Here is a 21,654-nt window from a genome sequence, read left to right on the forward strand (position 1 = left end):
TCAACCCTCTCCTCAAACCGCCTCCAGTGGTTTGGGACCTCAATGTTGTTCTCTCACAACTTATGAAGTCTCCATTTGAACCTCTCCGCAAGGCTCACCTGAAGTATCTCACTTGGAAAGTGGTGTTCCTCATTGGCCTCACTTCCGCCCGAAGAGTCAGTGAGCTACAAGCCTTGGTTGCGGACCCGCCTTTTACAGTATTCCATCATGACAAGGTGGTTCTCCGCACACACCCGAAATTCCTCCCTAAGGTTGTCTCAGAATTTCACCTCAACCAATCCAACCAATCCAGTGTTCTTCCCGAAGCCACACTCTCACTCTGGAGAATCTGCTCTTCACACTCTGGACTGTAAGCGTGCTTTGGCTTTCTACCTAGAACGCACCAAACCTCACAGAACTGCTCCTCAACTCTTCATCTCCTTCGATCCGAACAAGTTGGGACGCCCCATTTCCAAGCGCACCATCTCCAACTGGATGGCGGCTTGCATCTTTTTCTGCTATGCCCAGGCTGGATTGCCCCTTGATAGAAAAATCACAGCCCACAAGGTCAGAGCGATGGCAGCTTCTGTAGCCTTCCTCAGGTCAACACCGATTGAGGAGATTTGTAAAGCTGCCACTTGGTCCTCGGTTCATACCTTCACTTCACACTATTGTCTGGATACTTTCTCCAGGCTGGATGGACAGTTTGGCCAAACTGTACTACAAAATTTGTTCTCCTAAGTTGACAACTCTCCCACCATCCCATTCTGGTTAGCTTGGAGGCCACCCATTAGTGAGAATACCTGCCTGCTTGTCCTGGGATAAAGCAATGTTACTTATCATAACAGTTGATATCCAGGGACAGCAGGCAGCTATTCTCCCGTCCCACCCACCTCCCCTGGGTTGGCTTCTCTGCTAGCTAGCTGAACTGAGGAGACACGCCCGGTGTATCGGGCGGGAAGACACTTGCGCATGTGCGGTGCGGGCAACTCGAAACTTCGAGTTTTCTTCAAAGAAGCGACCGCATCGGGGCTCCGTTGGATCACATCACCCATTAGTGAGAATAGCTGTCCCTGGATAACAACTGTTACGGTAAGTAACATTGCTTTCTATTACTGCTATCCCATCAAAATTGGAATCTAGATACCGTACTGTTCCCTGTAAGGGATTTGAGAAGTCTCAATTGTCCCATCAGTCATTGGTGGTGGAATCATCTTTGAAAAAGGCTCATCCTTCCAAGATTTATGCTGCTGTACCTCCAGGCAGGGAGGGTCGTACAATGGACAAATTTGGCCGCCGTTTATATCAGAACTCGATGAGGGCCAACAGGATTCTTAATTATAATTACACTTTTACCACCTATTTCAACCATTTTTTGAAATTATTACCTTCCTTTTATCCTGATGTTTCCAAACCCCATCTTCAGGAATTTAAGCAAATTCTCAAGACTCTTTCTCAATTATGACTCTTTATGCTGCAGGCTTCTTACGATGCTTTTGAATTATCATCTCGAGTATCTGCCTTTGCTGTAGCCATGCGTAGACTAGCTTGGCTACGTATTGTTGACACGGATCCCAATCTTCAAGACCAATTGGCCCACTTGCCTTGTCAGGGTAATGAATTATTTGATGATTCCATTGAAGTGGCTACTAAGCGCCTCTCGGAACATGAGCGCTCTTTTGCTTCTCTCATTCGACCAAAGCCCAAGACTCCTCCAGCTCGGGCATACAGTCAAACACAACATCGTTATCCTCAGAAAACGACTCTTGCTTTTTCCAGACCTCCACCTCGTCGTCCTCAGCAGCAGCAACGTCAACAGTAGTCTCAAACTCCTGCTGCCACCAAGCCTGGTCAGTCTTTTTGACATTTCCAGCTTGCGTATTCCAACCTCCCTGCATCGGACTTCTCTTCTGCCCATAGGGGGGTCGTCTTTCCCATTTTTATCATCAATGGGAAATAATCACCTCCGATCTCTGGGTTCTCACCATTCTGCGAGAGGGATACTCTCTTCATTTACTTCAACTACCTCCAGATCACCCTCCAAGAGAGTGTCCTTCCAATCGGTCGCAACTTCCTCTTCTTCTTCAGGAAGCTCAGGCTCTGCTTCGCCTTCGAGCTATCGAGGAGATTCCTCTTTCTCAGCGGAACTTGGGGTATTACTCCCGTTACTTTCTAGTTCCAAAGTAGACTGGGGATCTGCGACCCATTCTGCACCTCAGAGCTCTCAACACATTCCTGGTCAAAGAGAAGTTTTGGATGTTCTCATTGCCCACCTTATATTCCCTCATGGATCAGGGAGATTGGATGTGCTCGCTGGATTTCAAAGTGGCTTATACTCATATCCCCATTCATCCAGCCTCTCGCAAATATCTCAGATTCCAGGTGGGAGATCTTCGCCTACAATACAGAGTCCTTCCTTTCGGACTCGCCTCTTCCCCCAGAGTCTTCACAGAATGTCTGGTGGTGGTGGCTGCGGCTCTTCGCACTCAGGGTCTTCAAGTTTTTCCATACTTGGACGACTGGCTTATCAAAGCCTTCTCTCATCAAGAGGTTATTGCAGCGACCCGACAGACTATTCTGTTTCCCCAAAGTCTGGGGTTCAAAATCAACTTCCTAAAATCCCAGTTGACCCCATCTCAATCTCTCCAATTCATTGGGGCCACCCTGGATACTGTCCGCCTCAGAGCGTTTCTGCCTCCATCACGTCGAGATACCGTCACTCGCCTTTGTCATCAGGTATATCGTCTTCCATCAATTTCTGCAAGGCAAATAATGGTCCTACTCGACACATGACTCATTTTGCCAAACTTCACCTTCGCATTCCTCAGTGGACCCTGGCATCCCAGTGGCAACAGGCGATCGACCCGCCTTCTCAACAGATTACAGTAACTCCTTTGTTGCAGCAGTCTCTCCACTGGTGGATGCTCTCTTCCAATCTTTCCAGAGGTTTGCTGTTCCACACCCTACCTTATCAGAAAGTTCTCACAATGGACTCCTCCACTTACACTTGGGGAGCCCATGTCGACGGTCTTCATACCCAGGGTTTGTGGACTGCACAGGACCGTCTTTGTCATATCAATCTGTTGGAACTCAGAGCAATTTTCAATGCTCTCAAAGCTTTTCAACTCCTTCTTCACAACACTGTGGTTCTCGTGCGGATGGACAACCAGGTGGCCATGTATTATGTCAACAAACAGGAAGGTATGGGATCTCATTCCCTGTGTCAAGAGGCTCTGAGGCTGTGGACTTGGGCGATTCATCACAACATCTTTCTCAGGGCTGTCTATATTCAAAGTCAACACAACTGTCTGGCAGACAAATTGAGTCGCCTTCTACAACCTCACGAATGGACATTGAAGCCCTCTCCAGCCCATCTTCCCCCAAACGGCCATATACAGACACAGACCGCGCTAGTCTGCCCAGTACTGGCCTTAGTTCAATATTTAATATTATTTTCTGATTCTAGATCCTCTGTGTTCATCCCATGCTTCTTTGAACTCAGTCACCGTTTTCCTCTCCACCACCTCTCTCGGGAGCGCATTCCAGGCATCCACCACCCTCTCCGTAAAGTAGAATTTCCTAACATTGCTCTTGAATCTACTACCCCTTAGCCTCAAATTATGTCCTCTGGTTTTACCATTTTCCTTTCTCTGGAAAAGATTTTGTTCTACGTTAATACCCTTCAAGTATTTGAACGTCTGAATCATATCTCCCCTGTCCCTCCTTTCCTCTAGGGTATACATATTCAGGGCTTCCAGTCTCTCCTCATATGTCTTCTGGCACAAGCCTCCTATCATTTTCGATGCCCTCCTCTGGACCGCTTCAAGTCTTCTTACGTCCTTCACCAAATACGGTCTCCAAAACTGAACACAATACTCCAAAGGGCATCAACACCTTCTTCCTTCTACTGGCTACGCCTCTCTTTATACAGCTCAGCATCCTTCTGGCAGCAGCCACTGCCTTGTTGCACTGTTTTTTCGCCTTTAGATCTTTGGACACTATTACCCCAAGGTCGCTCTCCCCGTCCATGCATATCAGCTTCTCACCTCCCAGCATATACGGTTCCTTCCGATTATTAATCCCCAAATCCATTACTCTGCATTTCTTTGCATTGAATTTTAGTTGCCATGCATTAGACCATTCCTTTGACTTTTGCAGATCCTTTTTCATATTTTCCACTCCCTCTTCGGTGTCTACTCTTACAAATCTTGGTATCATCTGCAAAATGGCACACTTTTCCTTCTAACCCTTTAGCAATGTTATTCACAAACAGGATCGGCCCCAGCACTGAACCCTGAGGGACTCCACTACTCACCTTTCCTTCCTCCGAGCAACTTCAGTTAACCACCACCCTCTGGTGTCTGTCCAACAGCCAGTTTCTAACCCAGTTCACCACTTTGGGTCCTAACTTCAGCCCTTCAAGTTTGTTCAACAGCCTCCTATGAGAAACTAACTGTTATGGATTCAGATGAAGCCAAAATCAAAACTATCATATTAACACTGTTCCCCCACCCCCTTGAAGATAGCTCTTCCCTCCTGGCAGAAAACCTCTCCTCCTGGGCTACCCTCAAACTCCACACTCCCCCCTCCCACTGGCTCTCCCTGGGTTACCTTTGACGCACTGGTGATTTGGGGCAGTGTTCTCCTAAATCAGTCCTGGAGTATCCCTTTGCCAATCAGGTTTTCAGGATATCTATGAAATTGATTTGTTTAAACCGCCTCTATTTATATGCAAATCTTTTTCATGCATATTCATTGTGAATATCCTGAAAACCTGACTGGCAAGGAGGGTATTCCAGGACTGACTTGGTAAACACTAGTTTAGCAGCATCTTTGAGACAGAAGCGATCCTGAGTTGTTCCTGCTCCCCGCTAGCAGCTTAGCAGTTAAAATGGCTGCCACAATGCCCCACAGTAGCCTTACAGCAGCCATTTTGAGATTGGAACCAATATGAGCAGGAGCAACTTGGGATTGCTTCTGCCCTAAAGTAGCCATTATACCACCAGGTAGGCCCTATGAGTGGTGGGAGAGTGGCACAATGTGGTTGTGGGTGCAGGGAGTTTCGGCTTTATCCGAAAATGCCCTTGTGCGTTTTCTGCCAAAATTGAAACGCAGCTGAATCTGGATTTCAGGCCAGTTTCATTGCCAAAAGCAAAACCAAAATTTGGTTAATCTATTAGTGTCTCTCATAAAGAAAATCAGTCATGGAACAAAAATGTAAGCTTCCTATTATCAAATAAAACAAAATATAAAACAAAACAAAAAAAGGTCTGGAGGTACATAGAACTGTAAAGCACAATAAACCTCACTCCAGTATAACTGGTATGTATCCACTAATAATCACACAACAAACCACAAAAAAAACCTAGGTGAAGGAAAAAAGCCTCAGAAGGCACACAGAACCATTTCTAATGTGCCTGATGAAGAGAGCTAACAACCTGACACCAGAACAATGACATTCTGCATAGCTGGTGTTAAGATGTAGAATGCTTCGGTGGGTCAGTTGCGACAATGTATTGATCGGTTTGAATTCAAGAAACAGCTAAAAACACAATTGTTTGTCACCACATTTCTATGACTTAACAGTTCTTTGGAAAAGAAAAGATAGTTCTCCTCTGTTGTTTTAAGATTTTAGTTTATCATAATTATTATGTTTGCTTTAAGTCATGTAAACTGTTTAGTTCTTAAGCAGTATAGAAAAAATTTAAGTAAATAAACTCTTCATTATGCTTATTCAATCCAGCAGACAAAAATAACGGTGAAAAAGAGCAATCAAAAACAGTACTCAGATACTTTTAACTGTTAATGCTACATAAAGCTGCTGGTATTGCTTGAAATGATATTAAAATTGCTTATCAAGTAATACCAGCTTTATGTAGCATAACAGTTTAAAACATATGAGTACTTTTTTGATTGCTCTTTTTCACTGTTATTTTTGTCTGCTGGTTTGAATAAGCATGGTGAAGGTTTTATTGCCTATGATTAATGGTATGAATTAGAGCTAGAGATTGTCAGCTCATTCATAAGGCACATCAGAAATGGTTCTTTGTGCCTTCTGAGGCTTTTTTTCTTCACCTAGGTTTTTTCTGTGGGTTGTTAGGTGATTATTAGTGCTTTGCAGCTTCCTTTTATCAAACACAGCACAGACTTTTTAAAATGAATGTATTGCAAATATATTCTGATGATTTTAGTACAGTTTATCAAATCAATCACACTGTGAAGGACCTAAAGTGAGTTCAAAATCAAGAAGTGGAAAATTAATGTGTGAGGAGTGACTCCAGTATCGGGTGTCCAACACCCTGTGGCGTCTAATATAAATTGTCCCAAAACTGGGTTCACCATCAGACTGCACCTTTACATCATCCTTCACTCTGTCATATGTCAAGAAATCAAAATATTATTGTGGAATAGGTATGTCATTCTGGACAGTAGGGTATTCTTCCCATGCTTGCAAGCTGTGCAGAAGGAATCCATTCCAGGTTTTTAACTTCTCCTCCAGAAGGTACTGCTGCCCCCTTCAATTTTTCCTTCTGAGCACAAATCAGAAAGTGTCTTTCTGATCTGCTCTGTATATTTCTTTATTATTTTCAGTATTTTTCACAATTTTTATGGCCATTAGTGTACCAGAGCAGATAAAGTTGATATTAGCCACTGATGTAAAATCAAGCTATCAACTGGCACTTTGCAACTGGCACTTTGCAGGGAAGACAAAAATTACATGTGACACTGTATTAAACTGTAGATTATATGTAGCAATAACGGTATCGATAAATTACCAGCTACTGGAGAGTACTACATCCATCTTTGGCATTAACTTTTAACATTCAGCTTTCTTCTGTTTTTCTTCTTTCTTCTCAAAATCTATCTACTTTTCCATGTCTTGTCTTCCCATCTATCCATGTGTACCACATCCTCCCTTCAAAAGAAATAAAATTGTACATTCAGATTGTGGCCAAGCTTTCTGTTCACATCGCTACACCAACTCTCAGAGCCATCCTTTATATTTTACAAGATTGATTTCTGACTGACTTAGAAAAATTGCTCTACTTATAGACTCCTTGGTTTATAATTTTTATTAATTTTACAACTTACATCAGGTGTATCAAGAAATAACATTTGAATTGAAAAAACACTTGAGTTACTATTATTATCATCAACTGACATTCATGAAAGTTAACCTCCCCTCCCATCCCTATCACATCAAAAATATTCATTTATATTATATTATACAATATACATTCTATTAATATATCAAAGAATCATCCCTCCTACCCATCCCTATCCCCTCATTTCAATTATCTTATGAAGGGAAAATGTTTACTACTCATTACAAAAGTCTGTTAATGGTCCCCAAACATCTTGAAATTTACCAAAATATCCTCTCTGTGTGGCTAACGTTCTTTCCATTTTATAAATATGACATACAGATCTCCACCAAAAACTAATTTAATCTACTCTGATTTTTCCAATTGAATGTAATATGTTTAATGGCAATTCCAGTCAGAATAAGTAGAAGCTTATTGTTTTTTGAAGAAATCTGACTTTTCACTCTCATTGACATGTCAAATAAAATAGTATCATATGTCAAGGCTACCGGATTTTCTAACAACCTATTTATTTGGCCCCAAATTGATTTCCAAAAAGCCAAAATACATGGACAATAGAATAATGATCTAAAGTCCCAGCTTCGAGATGACAATGCCAACATCTATTAGACTTAGAGCTATCTAATTTTTGTAAACGAACAGGGGTCCAGAAAGCTCTATGTAAAAGAAAAAAACAAGTTTGTCTCATAGATGCAGGCACTGTACATCTCATCCTCCAAGACCAAATTCACGTCCATTGAGACGCAGTAATCTGATGCTTGATCCCAATGCTCCGAAGACCAGTTTTTGGTTTTTTATATACAAATCCAGATATTAATTTATATCACTGTGCGGCCTGGTGTCCCAGGAAATCTGAATGGCTTGCTTCAATTGCAACCATCTAAAACTTTGTGATTTACTAAGACTAAATTTATGTTGCAACTGTGAAAACTCAAGCAGCTTACCATTAGATAATACATTTTCCAGTGAACGTATACCTGCCATCATCCAATGCTTCCAGATGATTTTAAAACCGCCAATTTGAATCTTGGAGTTTAGCCAAATAGTTTGATTTATTGATTTATGTATTGGAATAGGTGTTAGATTATTTACATATCTTAAAATTTTCCATATATCAACTAATATTCTGTTTTCTTTATATAATCTAGGCATTTTGATACTAAGAACATGGCAAAGTAGCAGAGGAAACATGAGTCGCCATTCCAACCATATCCAATCCGGGATATTTTCAATGGGTTCTAGGAGGACCCAATACATACCTTGGCGCACAATATAGGCTTGATGATACCTATAAAAATTGGGGAAATTTACCCCTCCCTCCGTAATTGACTTTTGTAAAGACACTAAAGCAATTCTAGTAATTTTACCCAGCCAAATAAATTTTGTTAAAATATTATTTAACTTTTTGTAAAATGACCCCTGGAAAAAATATAGGTATCGTACCCATTTGGTAAGAAACCACAGGCAAGATCATCATTTTAACAGTTTGTACTCTCCCCCACCAAGATAAATGTAGAGGATTCCATTGCTCACACATTTCTGTTACCTTCTGTAATAAAGATTTTTCATTTACTTTCATTGTGTCTTCCAGCGTATTTTTTATCCAAATTCCTAAATATTTTAGTTCATCTTCCTTCCATACAAAAGGAAATGAGTCAAACAAACCTTTTGTACAATGTACATTTAGTGGAAGAACTTCTGATTTACTCCATTTTATCTTATGTCCTGAAAATTTTCCAAATTTCACAATCAAATCAAGTAACATAGAAACATAGAAATAGACGGCAGATAAGGGCCCACGGCCCATCCAGTCTGCCCACCTTAATGTCCCTCCCCTACCTTTGCCCTGTGAATAGATCCCATGTGCCGATCCCATTTTGCCTTAAAATCAGGCACGCTGCTGGCCTCAATCACCTGTAGTGGCAGACTATTCCAGCGATCAACCACTCTTTCAGTGAAAAAGAATTTCCTGGTATCACCTCGTAGTTTCCCACCCCTGATTTTCAACGGATGCCCTCTTGTTGTCGTGGGACCCTTGAAAAAGAAGATATCTTCCTCCGCCTCGATGCGGTCCGTAAGATACTTGAACGTCTCGATCATGTCCCCCCTCTCTCTGCGCTCCTCGAGCGAGTATAGCTGTAATTTGTCAAGCCGTTTTTCGTATGGTAGATCCTTGAGTCCCGAGACCATCCGGGTGGCCATTCTTTGCACCGATTCCAGTCTCAGCACATCTTTGCGATAATGTGGCCTCCAGAATTGCACACAGTATTCCAGGTGGAGCCTCACCATGGATCTATACAATGGCATAATGACGTACGCCTTACGACTGACGAAACCCCTTCGTATGCAGCCCATGATTTGTCTTGCCTTGGACGAAGCCTGCTCCACTTGATTGGCAGACTTCATGTCCTCACTGACGATTACCCCCAAGTCTCGTTCTGCTACCGTTTTTGCTAGGATCTCGCCATTAAGGGTATAAGACTTGCATGGATTCTGGCTGCCCAGGTGCATAACTTTGCATTTTTTGGCATTGAAGTTGAGTTGCCATGTCCTAGACCATCGCTCCAGTAGGAGTAGGTCGTGCATCATGTTGTCGGGCACTGAATCTTAGTCTGTTGTGCATTTGCCCACTACATTACTCAGTTTGGCGTCATCGGCGAATAATGTTATTTTACCTCGTAGCCCTTCTGCCAAGTCTCTTATAAAGATGTTGAATAGGATTGGGCCCAAGACTGAGCCCTGTGGTACTCCACTAATCACCTCCGTCATTTCGGAGGGGGTGCCATTCACCACCACCCTTTGGAGCCTACCTCCAAGCCAGCTCCCAACCCATTTCGTCAATGTGTTACCTAATCCTATAGAACTCATCTTGCTCAGTAACCTGCGGTGCGGTACGCTATCGAATGCTTTGCTAAAGTCCAGGTACACGATGTCCAGGGACTCCCCAATATCCAGCTTCCCTGTCACCCAGTCAAAGAAGCTGATCAGGTTGGATTGGCAGGATCTCCCCTTAGTAAATCCATGTTGTCGGGGATCCCTTAGATTCTCCTCATCCAGGATCTTATCTAATTGGTGTTTGATTAGAGTTTCCATTAGTTTGCTCACTATCGATGTTAGACTCACTGGTCTGTAGTTTGCTGTCTCCATCTTGGAGCCTTTCTTGTGGAGTGGAATGACGTTAGCCGTCCTCCAGTCCAACGGGACGCTGCCTGTACTAAGGGAGAGGTTGAAGAGCGCGGACAGTGGCTCCGCCAAGACATCACTCAGCTCCCTAAGCACCCTGGGGTGCAAGTTGTCCGGCCCCATTGCTTTGTTAACCTTGAGCCTTGACAGCTCACCGTAGACACTGCTGGGCGTAAACTCAAAGTTACTAAACGGGTCAACTGAGCCAACCCTTGTCTGTAGCTGAGGGCCGAGCCCTGGCGCTTCTCGGGTGAAGACTGAGCAGAAGTATTCATTTAATAGTTGGGCTTTTTCCGAATCCTTTTCCACATAGTCTCCGTCTGGTTTCCTAAGACGTACAATCCCGCCTGAGTTTTTTCTTCTATCACCGATATACCTGAAGAAGGATTTATCTCCCTTCTGGATGTTCTTTGCTAGAGACTCCTCCATGAGGAATTTAGCCTCCCTGACTGCTGTTTTGACGGCTTTTGATTTGGCCAGGTAGTCTGCTCTAGAGTCCTGCTTCCCCGATTGTTTGTAAGAGATGAATGCTTTTTTCTTCTCCTTGATCAGGTCTGAGATCTCCGCAGTAAACCACTGTGGCTTATTGTTCCTTCGCCGTTTACTTACTGATTTTACATAGCGGTTTGTTGCTTCTTGTATGGTTGCTTTCAAAGTCGACCACATGTCTTCCACGTTATCGGTTTCTTCTTGGCTTTGTAGCGCCTGGTGAACGAAGTCTCCCATTTCTTTGAAATTTGTTTCCTTGAATTTGAGGACTTTGGTTAGTGTAGTAGATTTAGTGAAACCTTTCCTGATATTAAACCATACCATGTTGTGGTCACTGGAGGCCAATGTGTCACCCACCGAGACCTCTGTGACACTTTCTCCATTGGTAAGTATCAGGTCCAGTATTGCCTGATCCCTTGTCGGTTCCAACACCAGTTGCCTGAGGCTTGCTCCTTTCATAGAGTTTAATAGCCTCCTGCTGCTGCCGGAAGCAGAGGTAAGTGTAACCCAATCCGCATCAGGCATGTTGAAGTCACCTAGCAATACTGTGTCCCCACGCAAGGTGATATTTTCTATATCTTCGATTATTTCCATATCCAGATCATCCTGTTGTCTTGGGGGTCTGTAAATTACGCCAAGATACAAGCATTTGTCCTTCCCTCTGGCCAAATTAACCCAAAGGGATTCCCCAGTATACTGGACATCTGAGATTCTCGTAACCTCGTAAACATGGAATGGTTGTTTCTGGATTTCTCAAATTCTCGTAAACATGGAATGGTTGTTTCTGGATTTCTCAAATGAAGCTGACTATCATCTGCATATGCAGAGACTTTATATTCTCGATCTGAATAAGGAATTCCCTGTATCTCCCTCACTTGCTGAATAGCTAATAACAAGGGTTCCAAAACAATATCAGAAAGTAAAGGAGATAGGGGACAGCCTTGTCTAACCCCCTCTGCAAACTAAAGCGTTCTGAAAAATTATTTTTAATATACAACCTAGCAACAGGGGAGCTATACAACGTTTGAATCATTTGTATAAATCCTGAACCTATACCAAACCATTCCATTGCTTGATACATGAAGGTCCATTCTACTCGATCAAAGGCCTTCTCTGCATCTGAGGACACAGAAAAGGCCGGATCTTTCATGGCTTTTGTTAAATATAACATATGAAAAGCCAATCTAATGTTATTAGAGGAATGTCTCTGAGCAACAAACCCTGTTTGGTGCATACCTATGATAAAAGGGAGAGCCTTAGCCAAGCGTAAAGCCAATGTCTTAGCTAAAAGTTTACCATCTCCATTGATTAAAGAAATAGGCCTGTAATTTGAAACCAAAGTGGGATCTTTATTTGGTTTTGGCAAAACTATGGTTAAAGATTCTGCCATAGTGCCTGTGATACAACCCTTATTTAGTTGAGTCTGATATAAATTTAATAAATAAGGCAATAGGGTATTTTGAAATGACTTATAAAACTCTACCGTAAAACCATCACCACCTGGAGCGGATCCAACTCTAAGGGATTTCAAAGCTGTTTGCAATTCTTTTAGTGATATAGGCTCTTCTAAACTTCTTTTTATATGCCCAGGAAGTTTAGGTTAGAGAATGACACGGGGAAAAAATTTGTCCCTGTCCCCGGCCGACTATCCTCTGCACCGCCCCGTCACCGCCATCCCTTTCACCGCCATCCCATTCACCGCCCCGTCACCGTCACCGCAGCATGCATAAAAGCCTCAAACAGGTATGATTTTATATACTTATCTTTATTAACGTATAAAGGAAACATTCTTTACAACTTTACAACTTAGTTAACTATACAAAAACAAAACACAACCTGTACTTTTAATTGTCCTTATTTTTTAACCCGTGGATGAACAACAAATCATCCACAATCTCTGGATTCAGTCTAGTTCTCCTTTCTTCCACAGTCTTTCCTGCAATAGAGAATGCCCTCTCTGAAGATGTGCTGGTAGCTGGAATGCACAGTATCCCTCGTGCAACTTTTGCTAATTTTGGCCAGCATTCTTGTTTATTTCTCCAAAATCTTAAAACATCAGCAGCAACATCAGTAGAACAAAGATAGCTATCCACCTCATTAACAGCAGCCTTCTGAGGTGATAATGTTTCAAAAAAGTCATACAATTTTTCTATCACTAATCTTCCCCCACCCCGTATATATTCCGCAGGTTTTCAAAGAGGTCAAGGCAGATGATTTTATGCAATGTCACCTCAGGAACAACTATACAAAAATAGACAAATATACCCCCTCCCCTTTTACTAAATCGCAATAGCGGTTTTTAGTGCAGGGAGATGCGCTGAATGCCCTGCACTGCTTTCGATGATCATAGGCTCCCTGTGCTAAAAACCGCTATTGCGATTTAGTAAAAGGGGGCCATAGTGCAAAATATAGACAGCAGATATAAATTCTCAAAACAGACACATTTTGATCACTAAACTGAAAATAAAATCATTTCTCCCACAAGTGGACATGCTTAGTTACGTCAGCTCTATGGCTGCTTTAACTGTAAGGCGCCTGAATCTAAGGCTATATGCTACCATTCTGTAAAGGAACCTCTGGGAGCCCATTCATTGCTATAGAATAGGCATTCCCTGTACAGTCTCAGGGTGCCTACGAGGAAGAACCCACTTGGAGAATTGCCCCTTATTTTTTTTAAGGATTATAAAAACAGAAGCAATAATGTGAAAAACAAAACCCAGCCTTAAAACAGGCTGAATTAATTTGTGAACCATTATTTAAAGGATACTCAGAAAAAATATTGTTTTCCCTTAACTTAAATGAAATAAACATATTCCTGTCCATCATTTGACTATAGCTAAGGGCAAAAGAACCTCATAGAGCTGCAGTGAAATAGAAAAGTGATTTCGTTTTACTGTAATCTCTGCATTAAGTAGATTTGCACACCCCAAGCTCCTTAAATCCTGATACACTTCTAGCTTTTCCTGTATCAGACTCTGCAAGATTAATAAATGGAGCATCTTTCTGCCTGCCAGTTAAAGGATGAAAAACAAATACCTATAAAGTTCAAATCACAGCTTGACTAAACTTGAACTTTCTTGATTTCATTCTTACTGGCTGACCATTTTATCTTCCACAATAGGCACCAAGGTTGCTTGGATCGGAGCTTTAAAAGAGCAAGCAGAATCGGGTCTGATGTCCATGCGTTTGGTTTTCTCAAATGGTATACCACTACACTTGTGCTTTTACTTGCTTCGGGCCTTCCTCGTTGCCGGATCCTGCCTACTTTCTGTTTCCGCGAAGGCAGGACCCGGCAGCGAGGAAGGGCCGAAGCAAGTAAAAGCAGCAAGTTGTAAGCTTCCCTCCGGGGCTCTATCGTGTGCGTGCCGGCTTCCCTTCTCTTCTCTCCCCCCCCCCCCCCCGGGACGCTACTTCTGGTTTCGGAGGGAAGCCAGCACGCACACGATAGAGCCCCGGAGGGAAGCTTACAACTTGCTGCTTTTACTTGCTTCGGGCCTTCCTCACTGCCAGGTCCTGCCTTCGCGGAAACAGAAAGTAGGCAGGATCCAGCAACGAGGAAGGCCCGAAGCAAGTAAAAGTATGCTGGCAAAAAAAAAAAAAAGGCAGGCGTCAAACAAAATTTTCGGCAGCAAGTCAGCCTGGGAAGGAGCAGGATTAGCTGGGCGGTCATCTAAATCAGCCAGGGAGAACACTTACTTGTACCTGATGAAGTTTTCAGGCTTTCAGCTCCTCCTAGTGAAATGAGTGAATCCAATCGAGGCAGCGACTGCAAACAAAATTCAAATCCTGGGCTCGGCTCTGAAATCCAATCGCTACTGCTGCACTACAACCCATTAAATATCAGGTGCAGCAGTAGCGATTGGTTTCCTTCTTTGAGCAAAAAGAACTGACCAATGAAGAACCTGTATATTAGGGGGTGGAGTCAATGCGGCAACATGCAAGTAGGGTAGAGAGTTGGAGGAGACAGACCACATGCCGGAGACAAACATGGCGGCCGGAAAAAATCTGACACCCGGTCCCGAACCAAAGACACACGGTGAAGACAAGGTAAATAGCAGTACATAGAAGGGGGGACATTTGCCTGTGGGGACAAATCTTTTCACTGTTTTTGCGGGCGGTGAAAACTTTTGTCCCCGTGTCTGCGGCGATTTGGCTATGGAGTCTCCATAGCCCGCAGCCACACCGCGGCTCCCTGCGGGGATCGCTCCCCGTGTCATTCTCTAGTTTAGGTCCCTCTAATAATTTCAAAAACTGTAAACCATCTTTTTCTTTGTCTAAATAAGGCTCAGAAGAATAAAGAGATTTATAAAATTTTAAAAATTGTTTTAAAATAGGTTCAACTTGAGCATAAGTATCACCTTTCTCATCCTTAATGGCAATTATTTTTGTCTTCCTTTTTTTCGCTTTAAGATCAATACTCTTCCCTCCTTATTTGAGTTTCCATAATACAAAGCTTGTTGAGAAAATAAATCTTTCCTTACCAATTTAGACAAAATCTCATTAAATTTACCTTTAGCTTTTAAAAGGTCCTGTAACGTAGAATATTCCCATTTATCAATCAATTTTGACTCCAAAAGTTTAATTTCTTGCTCCAAATTGGAAAATTGTCTTTTGACCTGTTTCTTAAGATAAGCCGAAAAAGAGATAATTTGACCTCTCATGGTTGCCTTAAAAACATCCCATAAGGTTTCCATAGAGATTTCTTCTGTGGTATTAAGTTGGAAATAATCATTCATTTTTAATTGAAAATCTTCACAAAATGTTGGATCTGCAAGCAAAGTATTATCAAATCTCCATACAGATCTACTATTGTCTTGATCAACAATTTTGAGTTCAATCCACACCCCTCCATGATCCGACAGAATGATTGGATCTATGGAGGCTTGTGTTACCTGTTATACTAATTGATTTGAATCAAAAATGTAATCTATTCTTGAAAAGGATTTATGAACATGGGAGTAAAAAGAAAATTTCTGACCATCAAAATGAAGTAGTCACCAAATATGTTTCAAATCACAAGACTGTGTGAAATTATCTAATCCTAATGATTTCATGATTTTACTAGGATTTTTATCCATCAAAGGATCCATAACAGCATTAAAATCCCCAGCCACCACTAAATTAGAGGCAGCCAGTGGGAGTATCAGTTGTTATAGAGTCTTCAAATATTCATTTTGGTTCGAATTAAGGGCATATACATTAAAAAGCGCCATTGTAGTATTACCCATACTCATTTCCACATGTACCCATCTTCCTAAAGGATCTGAAGCCTTCAATTTAAACAAAGGAGTATATTTCCTATTCACTAAAATAGCAACACCAGCCTTTTTACCAACAGCCGGGGAGAAAAAACAATGTTTGACCCAGCCTCCTTCCAGTTTTTTAGATTCTATATCTGACAGATGTATCTCTTGAATGTAGCAGATATCCGCATTTTGTTATTTAAAAAAAAAATAATGTTTTTTTCCTTTTTATCGGATGGTTGAGACCATTAACATTTAAAGAAAATATCTTAAAATCCATTATGTGATTTATAAATGAAACTAAAACTTATCTTCCCATAAATCAACTTATAATTAGTGTTTAATAAATAATCATTTTCCCCACAGTAAGATCTAAAATATAATCCCACTCCCCCCCAAACCCACCCTTACATACCCTCCTCCCATCCCTCCCCAATTAATAATGAAAACTTGGAAACGCAAATTTGAGATCAGGTACAGAAAAAAAACTCCTTACAAACTATTATAATATGCTTAATTAGCTTCTATAATAAGCTACCCAATTTTAAATATGAATCATAAATAATATATATGAATTCAAATTTAAACACCTCTTTGAAATAAACAATTCATAATAATGAACTCATCAATGAAATAAATACATTGTCCCTTACATTTAAATAATTATCTATACATAATTTGAAAGACTAAACTTCCCTTCATAAACAAATGTTAAATCATATATTCTTTAACTTTATTAATTATATAATCACTTTTAAATTTGATATAAATCTTAAGTGTTATTATTCTTAAAGTTTGAAGATTCATAAATTCCTCTCCCCATTAAATGAATTCCCACCCATTCATTACTTTACACACTAAACATTTATCTTAAAAAGAGTATAAAATCAAATCTAACCCTTCTACAAATTAATAATGATCATTCAAAGCACACTTTATTTTCTGTATATAATTAATTAATTAATTAATTAACCTATCTACCAATCAATCCAGTATAACATAACTCTCAAAATTATAAAAAGAAAATGATAAAGACATATTAAAGTATATTTCATAGAATAAAAGTTTTATCAAGTTCGACCACCCTTCCAGGGACCTAAATATGTAGGCCCACACTCTGTATACGTGAAAAATCAAATGTGTAACCCAAAGGTAATGTATTATAATATATCTTTCCGTGAACTGTCAGTGTGTTATCAACCGGAGCCATACCAGAACTATTTGGTTGAAATAAACCCAGGCACAGTATTTTCCATGACACACTTAAAATATATTTACTCAGTACTGAAGTGATCTTCCTCTGAAAATAAAGTTTTTCACCAGAGACTAAGTAAATTAAAGGATATTTTCCTTTTGGCTCAAACCAAAGTCACAAAATTCCAATGTCCGAAAAATCACTTGTAATTATGTCTAACGTCACAGTACAGAGCAATCAAAGCTTCGGGGATCCCATCGCTCTTTTCTCCTTCAGTGTATTGAAAGAAAACCCATCCATCCACCAAAGACATCTCTTATTTCTCAGAACAAAAGTAAGGCTGACACACCTTCGATCTTTCTGCCATTGAGCAAATCCGGAAGTGTTGATCACCAATCAGTGTCCGAGGAGATGCGCAGCCAATCCAAATCCATGCGGAAGAAAAACAAATCTCCCATTTAAAGTCCAAAGAGCGCGACACAGTTGACTATTGCAAAGGACATTCTACACAGTATTATTCATAGTAAGTTGTTGTTTCTACCAAAGACCAAATCCAAATATTGGCTTGAAATAAGAAGTGTGCTGTTCTTACATCACAGAGTTCTTTTACAGAATCAATCGTCAGCACTTGCTCGTGCCAGGATTCTAATATTTTCAAATATTAACTGGAGCTGCATATTTGAAAATTAAATATTCTCAATGCTGCTTTCATATTTCCATTACATTAAATCATAAAAATATAAGTAATAAAGAAAATCTAAAGTAAAATGAAAACAAAGGTATAATGAATGTCCTTATTAGGAAGACATAGACTGTTCACTCTGATCTATAAATTCTTGCAGTTTTCTTGGATTTTCAAAATTCAATGTTTTGTTTGCATAAGTGACCCGCATTACTACCGGGTATATTAAGCCAAATTTAGCTCCCAAAGACCTGAGCTGCGGACGCAGATCAAGTAACTGTTTCCTTTTAAAAGCTGTAGCCTTAGCAAAGTCAAGCACTATATGTATCTTTGAGTCCTAACATTTAAGATTTCTGTTTTCTTTTGCTAATTGACATATTTCTATAACTTGCTGATGTCTTAGCAGTTTAAAAATTAATGTCCTTGGTCCTCTCTATTTGTCCTTTGCGCCGGGATCCTGTGCGCTCTTTCAGACTCAAGCGGGAACTCTGTTTTTAGTGGCAATATCTTTGGCAAGAATTTTTCCAGAAAAGATAGTGGGTCATTCTTTTCCACCCCTTGCGGGAACCCAATAATTCTCAAATTATTCCTCCTCTCACGGTTAGCAGTATCCTCAAGATCCCTCCTTAAAGATTCAATTGCTTTATGATCTGCCTTACATTGCAGCAATTCTGTCTCCACTCCATCTGTCCACTTTTCAGCTGATTCAATTTTATATCAACCATATCCATTCTCTTCGTGAGGTAGGCAACTTCATCTATGACCACCTGTATCTTTTTAGCGTTTTCTGTCACAGTTGCTTTGATTTGCCTAAGCTCAGTAATAATATCATTACTGACATTTTCATCCGTTGGTAGTGGAACTTTCAATGGAGTTGCAGGTTCCGGCTTTGGTCTTTTATCACTGCCAGATCCAGTACCTATTCCAGCCAAATCATTTTTGTTATGCTTGCCCGATGCCATCTTGAGTAGAGATTTTCACTTTTAAACTTTGAAAATCAAATTTTGTAGCTTATAATATACAAAAATAGCTTGTCTTCACAGAGCTCTTTCTTCACCCGACCATCCTGTTACGTGTCCAAGCCACGCCCCTACTTTATAGACTCCTGAGGCAGGCCCATTTGGGGCTGAAACACGATCATGTCGAGTCGTGAAATACAATATAGGACATTGAGTACTAGTCTTCTTCGCTGTGAGTTTTCTACCTCCCTCCCAGTGTAAACATTTCTCCCTCCCTCCTCTCCACCACTATCATTTCCAACAATTCTCTCTCTTTCTTCCTTTCTTTATATATATATACCCTCTCTTTCCCTTCCACTCCATGCACCTATGTCCAACAATTCTCTTTTTCTCTTCCCTCCCCGACCAGCATCATCTCTTTCCCTTCCTAACCCCCAGCCCGTTAGCATCTGTTCTTCCCTGCCTTTCCAACCTCCCTCCCTATGCAGCATCTGTCTTTCCCTGCCTTGCCAACCCCACCAGCCTGTGCAGCATCTGTTCTTCCATGCCTTCCCAGCCCGTGCAGCATATATTTCCTCTGTTCCCAACCTCAGTCACCCTCCCCCTCAGCATGTGGATAGGGAGCCCATGAAGTGATTTGAGGAGAGGGGTTAGGTGAATATAGTGAGGTTGGCAGAAGATGTCATGGCTTTATGTTCACTGGATATCTGGTTTCTTTCTCAAACTCTCTCCTAGATGACTTTCTCTGTCCTCAGTTCAATTAAATGAAATGTGAACAGAACTACAAATAAACAATTGTTAAGTAGATTCCATGGAAGGTCTAAAACGAAGCAGCATTTACTGTCTTGTCTCTGCTCATTCTCCATAGTCTGTTATTGAGAAAGACATGGGGCAAGCCACTGCTTGCCCTGGATTGGTAGCATGGAATATTGCTACTCTTTGGGTTTTGGCCAGGTACTAGGGACCTGGATTGGCCACCCTGAAAATGGGCTACTGGGCTTGATGGTCTGATCCAATAAGGCTATTCTTATGTTCTCATTTGATATGTGATGATTCCTAACCTCAGAATTATTTCTTTCAGGTCATTAATGCAAGAACAATCTCTCAGCCCAACAAACTGAGGGCTATAGCACAAAAAATTTTGCTACAGATCAACTGCAAGCTAGGTGGCGAGCTATGGGGAGTCGACATCCCATTGGTGAGTGTCAGATTATTGGCCCAGAGACTTCCTCTGGATGTGTGGAGAATCGACAGGGCTGGTATGACAGCAGTAAAGTGTAACAGTATAAGCATAATAATAATTAATAATAATAATAACAGTTTATATACTGCAGGACCGTGAAGTTCTATGCGGTTTACAATGATTAAAAAATGCTACAAATCGAGTAGAACTGCCAAGTTAAAACTAGTGAATAGTGGCTCTAGAGATCAGTTAATGTGGGAAAGGTTATACAAATCAGTTGCCTAAGTACTTCAGGAACAGATGTGTTTTTAGGTGTCTCCTAAATTCCCCTAAGTATTAGCAAGCATAAGCAATTGTTCCAGGTCTTTACCCCATAATACTGCTTGATATGAGAGAAGATGTTGATAATGACTTTTGAATTTACATCCTCTTACTGGTGGAGATACAAAATTCAAGTGTGAGCTTCTCTTATGTCTGTTGGTTGGGAAGGAGAAAAGGTCAGTTATATATTTAGGGGCTAAACTGAACAGTACCTTAAAGCAGAAACATCCAAACTTAAACTTCATCAGCCTCCATCAGCAACCAATAATTGGTCCTCTTCAGATCAAATAAGTAAACAAATGTGTCTTTTCTATTTCTAAAATAAGCCACCAGTATACTGAGGGACAATTGGGATGCAGGTGTAGGGCCGATGGTCTTCAAGTAACCAGAAACAGCTCCCTAGTTTCGAGCAACCCCTTTTCAAGGTCAGAGATCCATTCAAGAAGTCCTTGGTATGGTTATTAGCCCTGGTATTGGGCTTATACCATTCAGCATATTTCATTTCTCTCTACTAAGGCTTATTTGATTTGATTTACTTATTTAATGCATGGATTTACTTAATTAAATTTATTGCAAACAATACTATGCAGATTACAACTATAAACAATCAAAGTCTACATAGAAATATGAAAAATTAAAGCAAAAAAAGATCCAATGGCCTATTCAGTCTACCCATTCACACCAGTTACTAAGCTCTGCAATTTTGACTCTTGTAGAAATCCTTTGCACTTAACCTATGCTTTCTTGAATTCAGATGTCATCTTTACCACCCTTCACAGAAAGGGATTACCCCCTTTAATTCGAGGGAGTCAGGTCAGGACTATAGGGTGGATGATTTAGCTGCTGAAACCCACATTCTTGGATGGCAGCCTATGATTGTTGTGACATTGTCGTGAAGAAGCAGCATGCCTGCTGTGAGTTTTCCTCATCTTTTCTTCTTGAGTGACCCCCATTAAGCGATCATTGTGTTCGCTTAACTCTCCCCTGATGCCAATACTGAGAGGAGGGAAGGTGAGAAGGATCCCAATGCTAATGCTGGGAGAAAGGAAGGACTAATGATACACTGGGAGCTAGAAGAAGGCAGAAACAGAAGAGGCAGAGGGATAAATTCTGGAATAAGGAGGAGCAAAGACAGGGAAAATGAGTACCGGAGAAAGAGATTTCTTCAGTCCCTTGGATTGGCTACTGTTGGAAACAGGAAACCAAGCTGGACCCGGTATGGCTGCTTATAATTTTGGATTAGCTAGCTCCTCAAACAATTTTAAAAATTGTGAAGGTCTACTTCTCTGCTGTTCATATTTGTATCTATTTTCT

At 41.0% G+C, this 21,654-nt stretch overlaps 1 protein-coding gene across 8 annotated transcripts in view; it reads left to right on the plus strand.

Moving 5' to 3' along the window:
* Positions 1–21,654, plus strand: part of PIWIL2 (piwi like RNA-mediated gene silencing 2) — a 318,267-nt gene that overhangs the window by 255,621 nt on the left and 40,992 nt on the right. For all 8 annotated transcript variants that reach the window (XM_033950153.1, XM_033950155.1, XM_033950154.1 and 5 more), the window contains one exon: positions 19,918–20,034. In XM_033950153.1, the coding sequence (XP_033806044.1) occupies positions 19,918–20,034 (117 nt within the window). The remainder of the gene's footprint in view (positions 1–19,917; positions 20,035–21,654) is intronic.

The sequence above is a fragment of the Geotrypetes seraphini genome, chromosome 6 (genome assembly GCF_902459505.1).
Source record: "Geotrypetes seraphini chromosome 6, aGeoSer1.1, whole genome shotgun sequence".
Classification (NCBI taxonomy): Eukaryota; Metazoa; Chordata; class Amphibia; order Gymnophiona; family Dermophiidae; genus Geotrypetes; species Geotrypetes seraphini.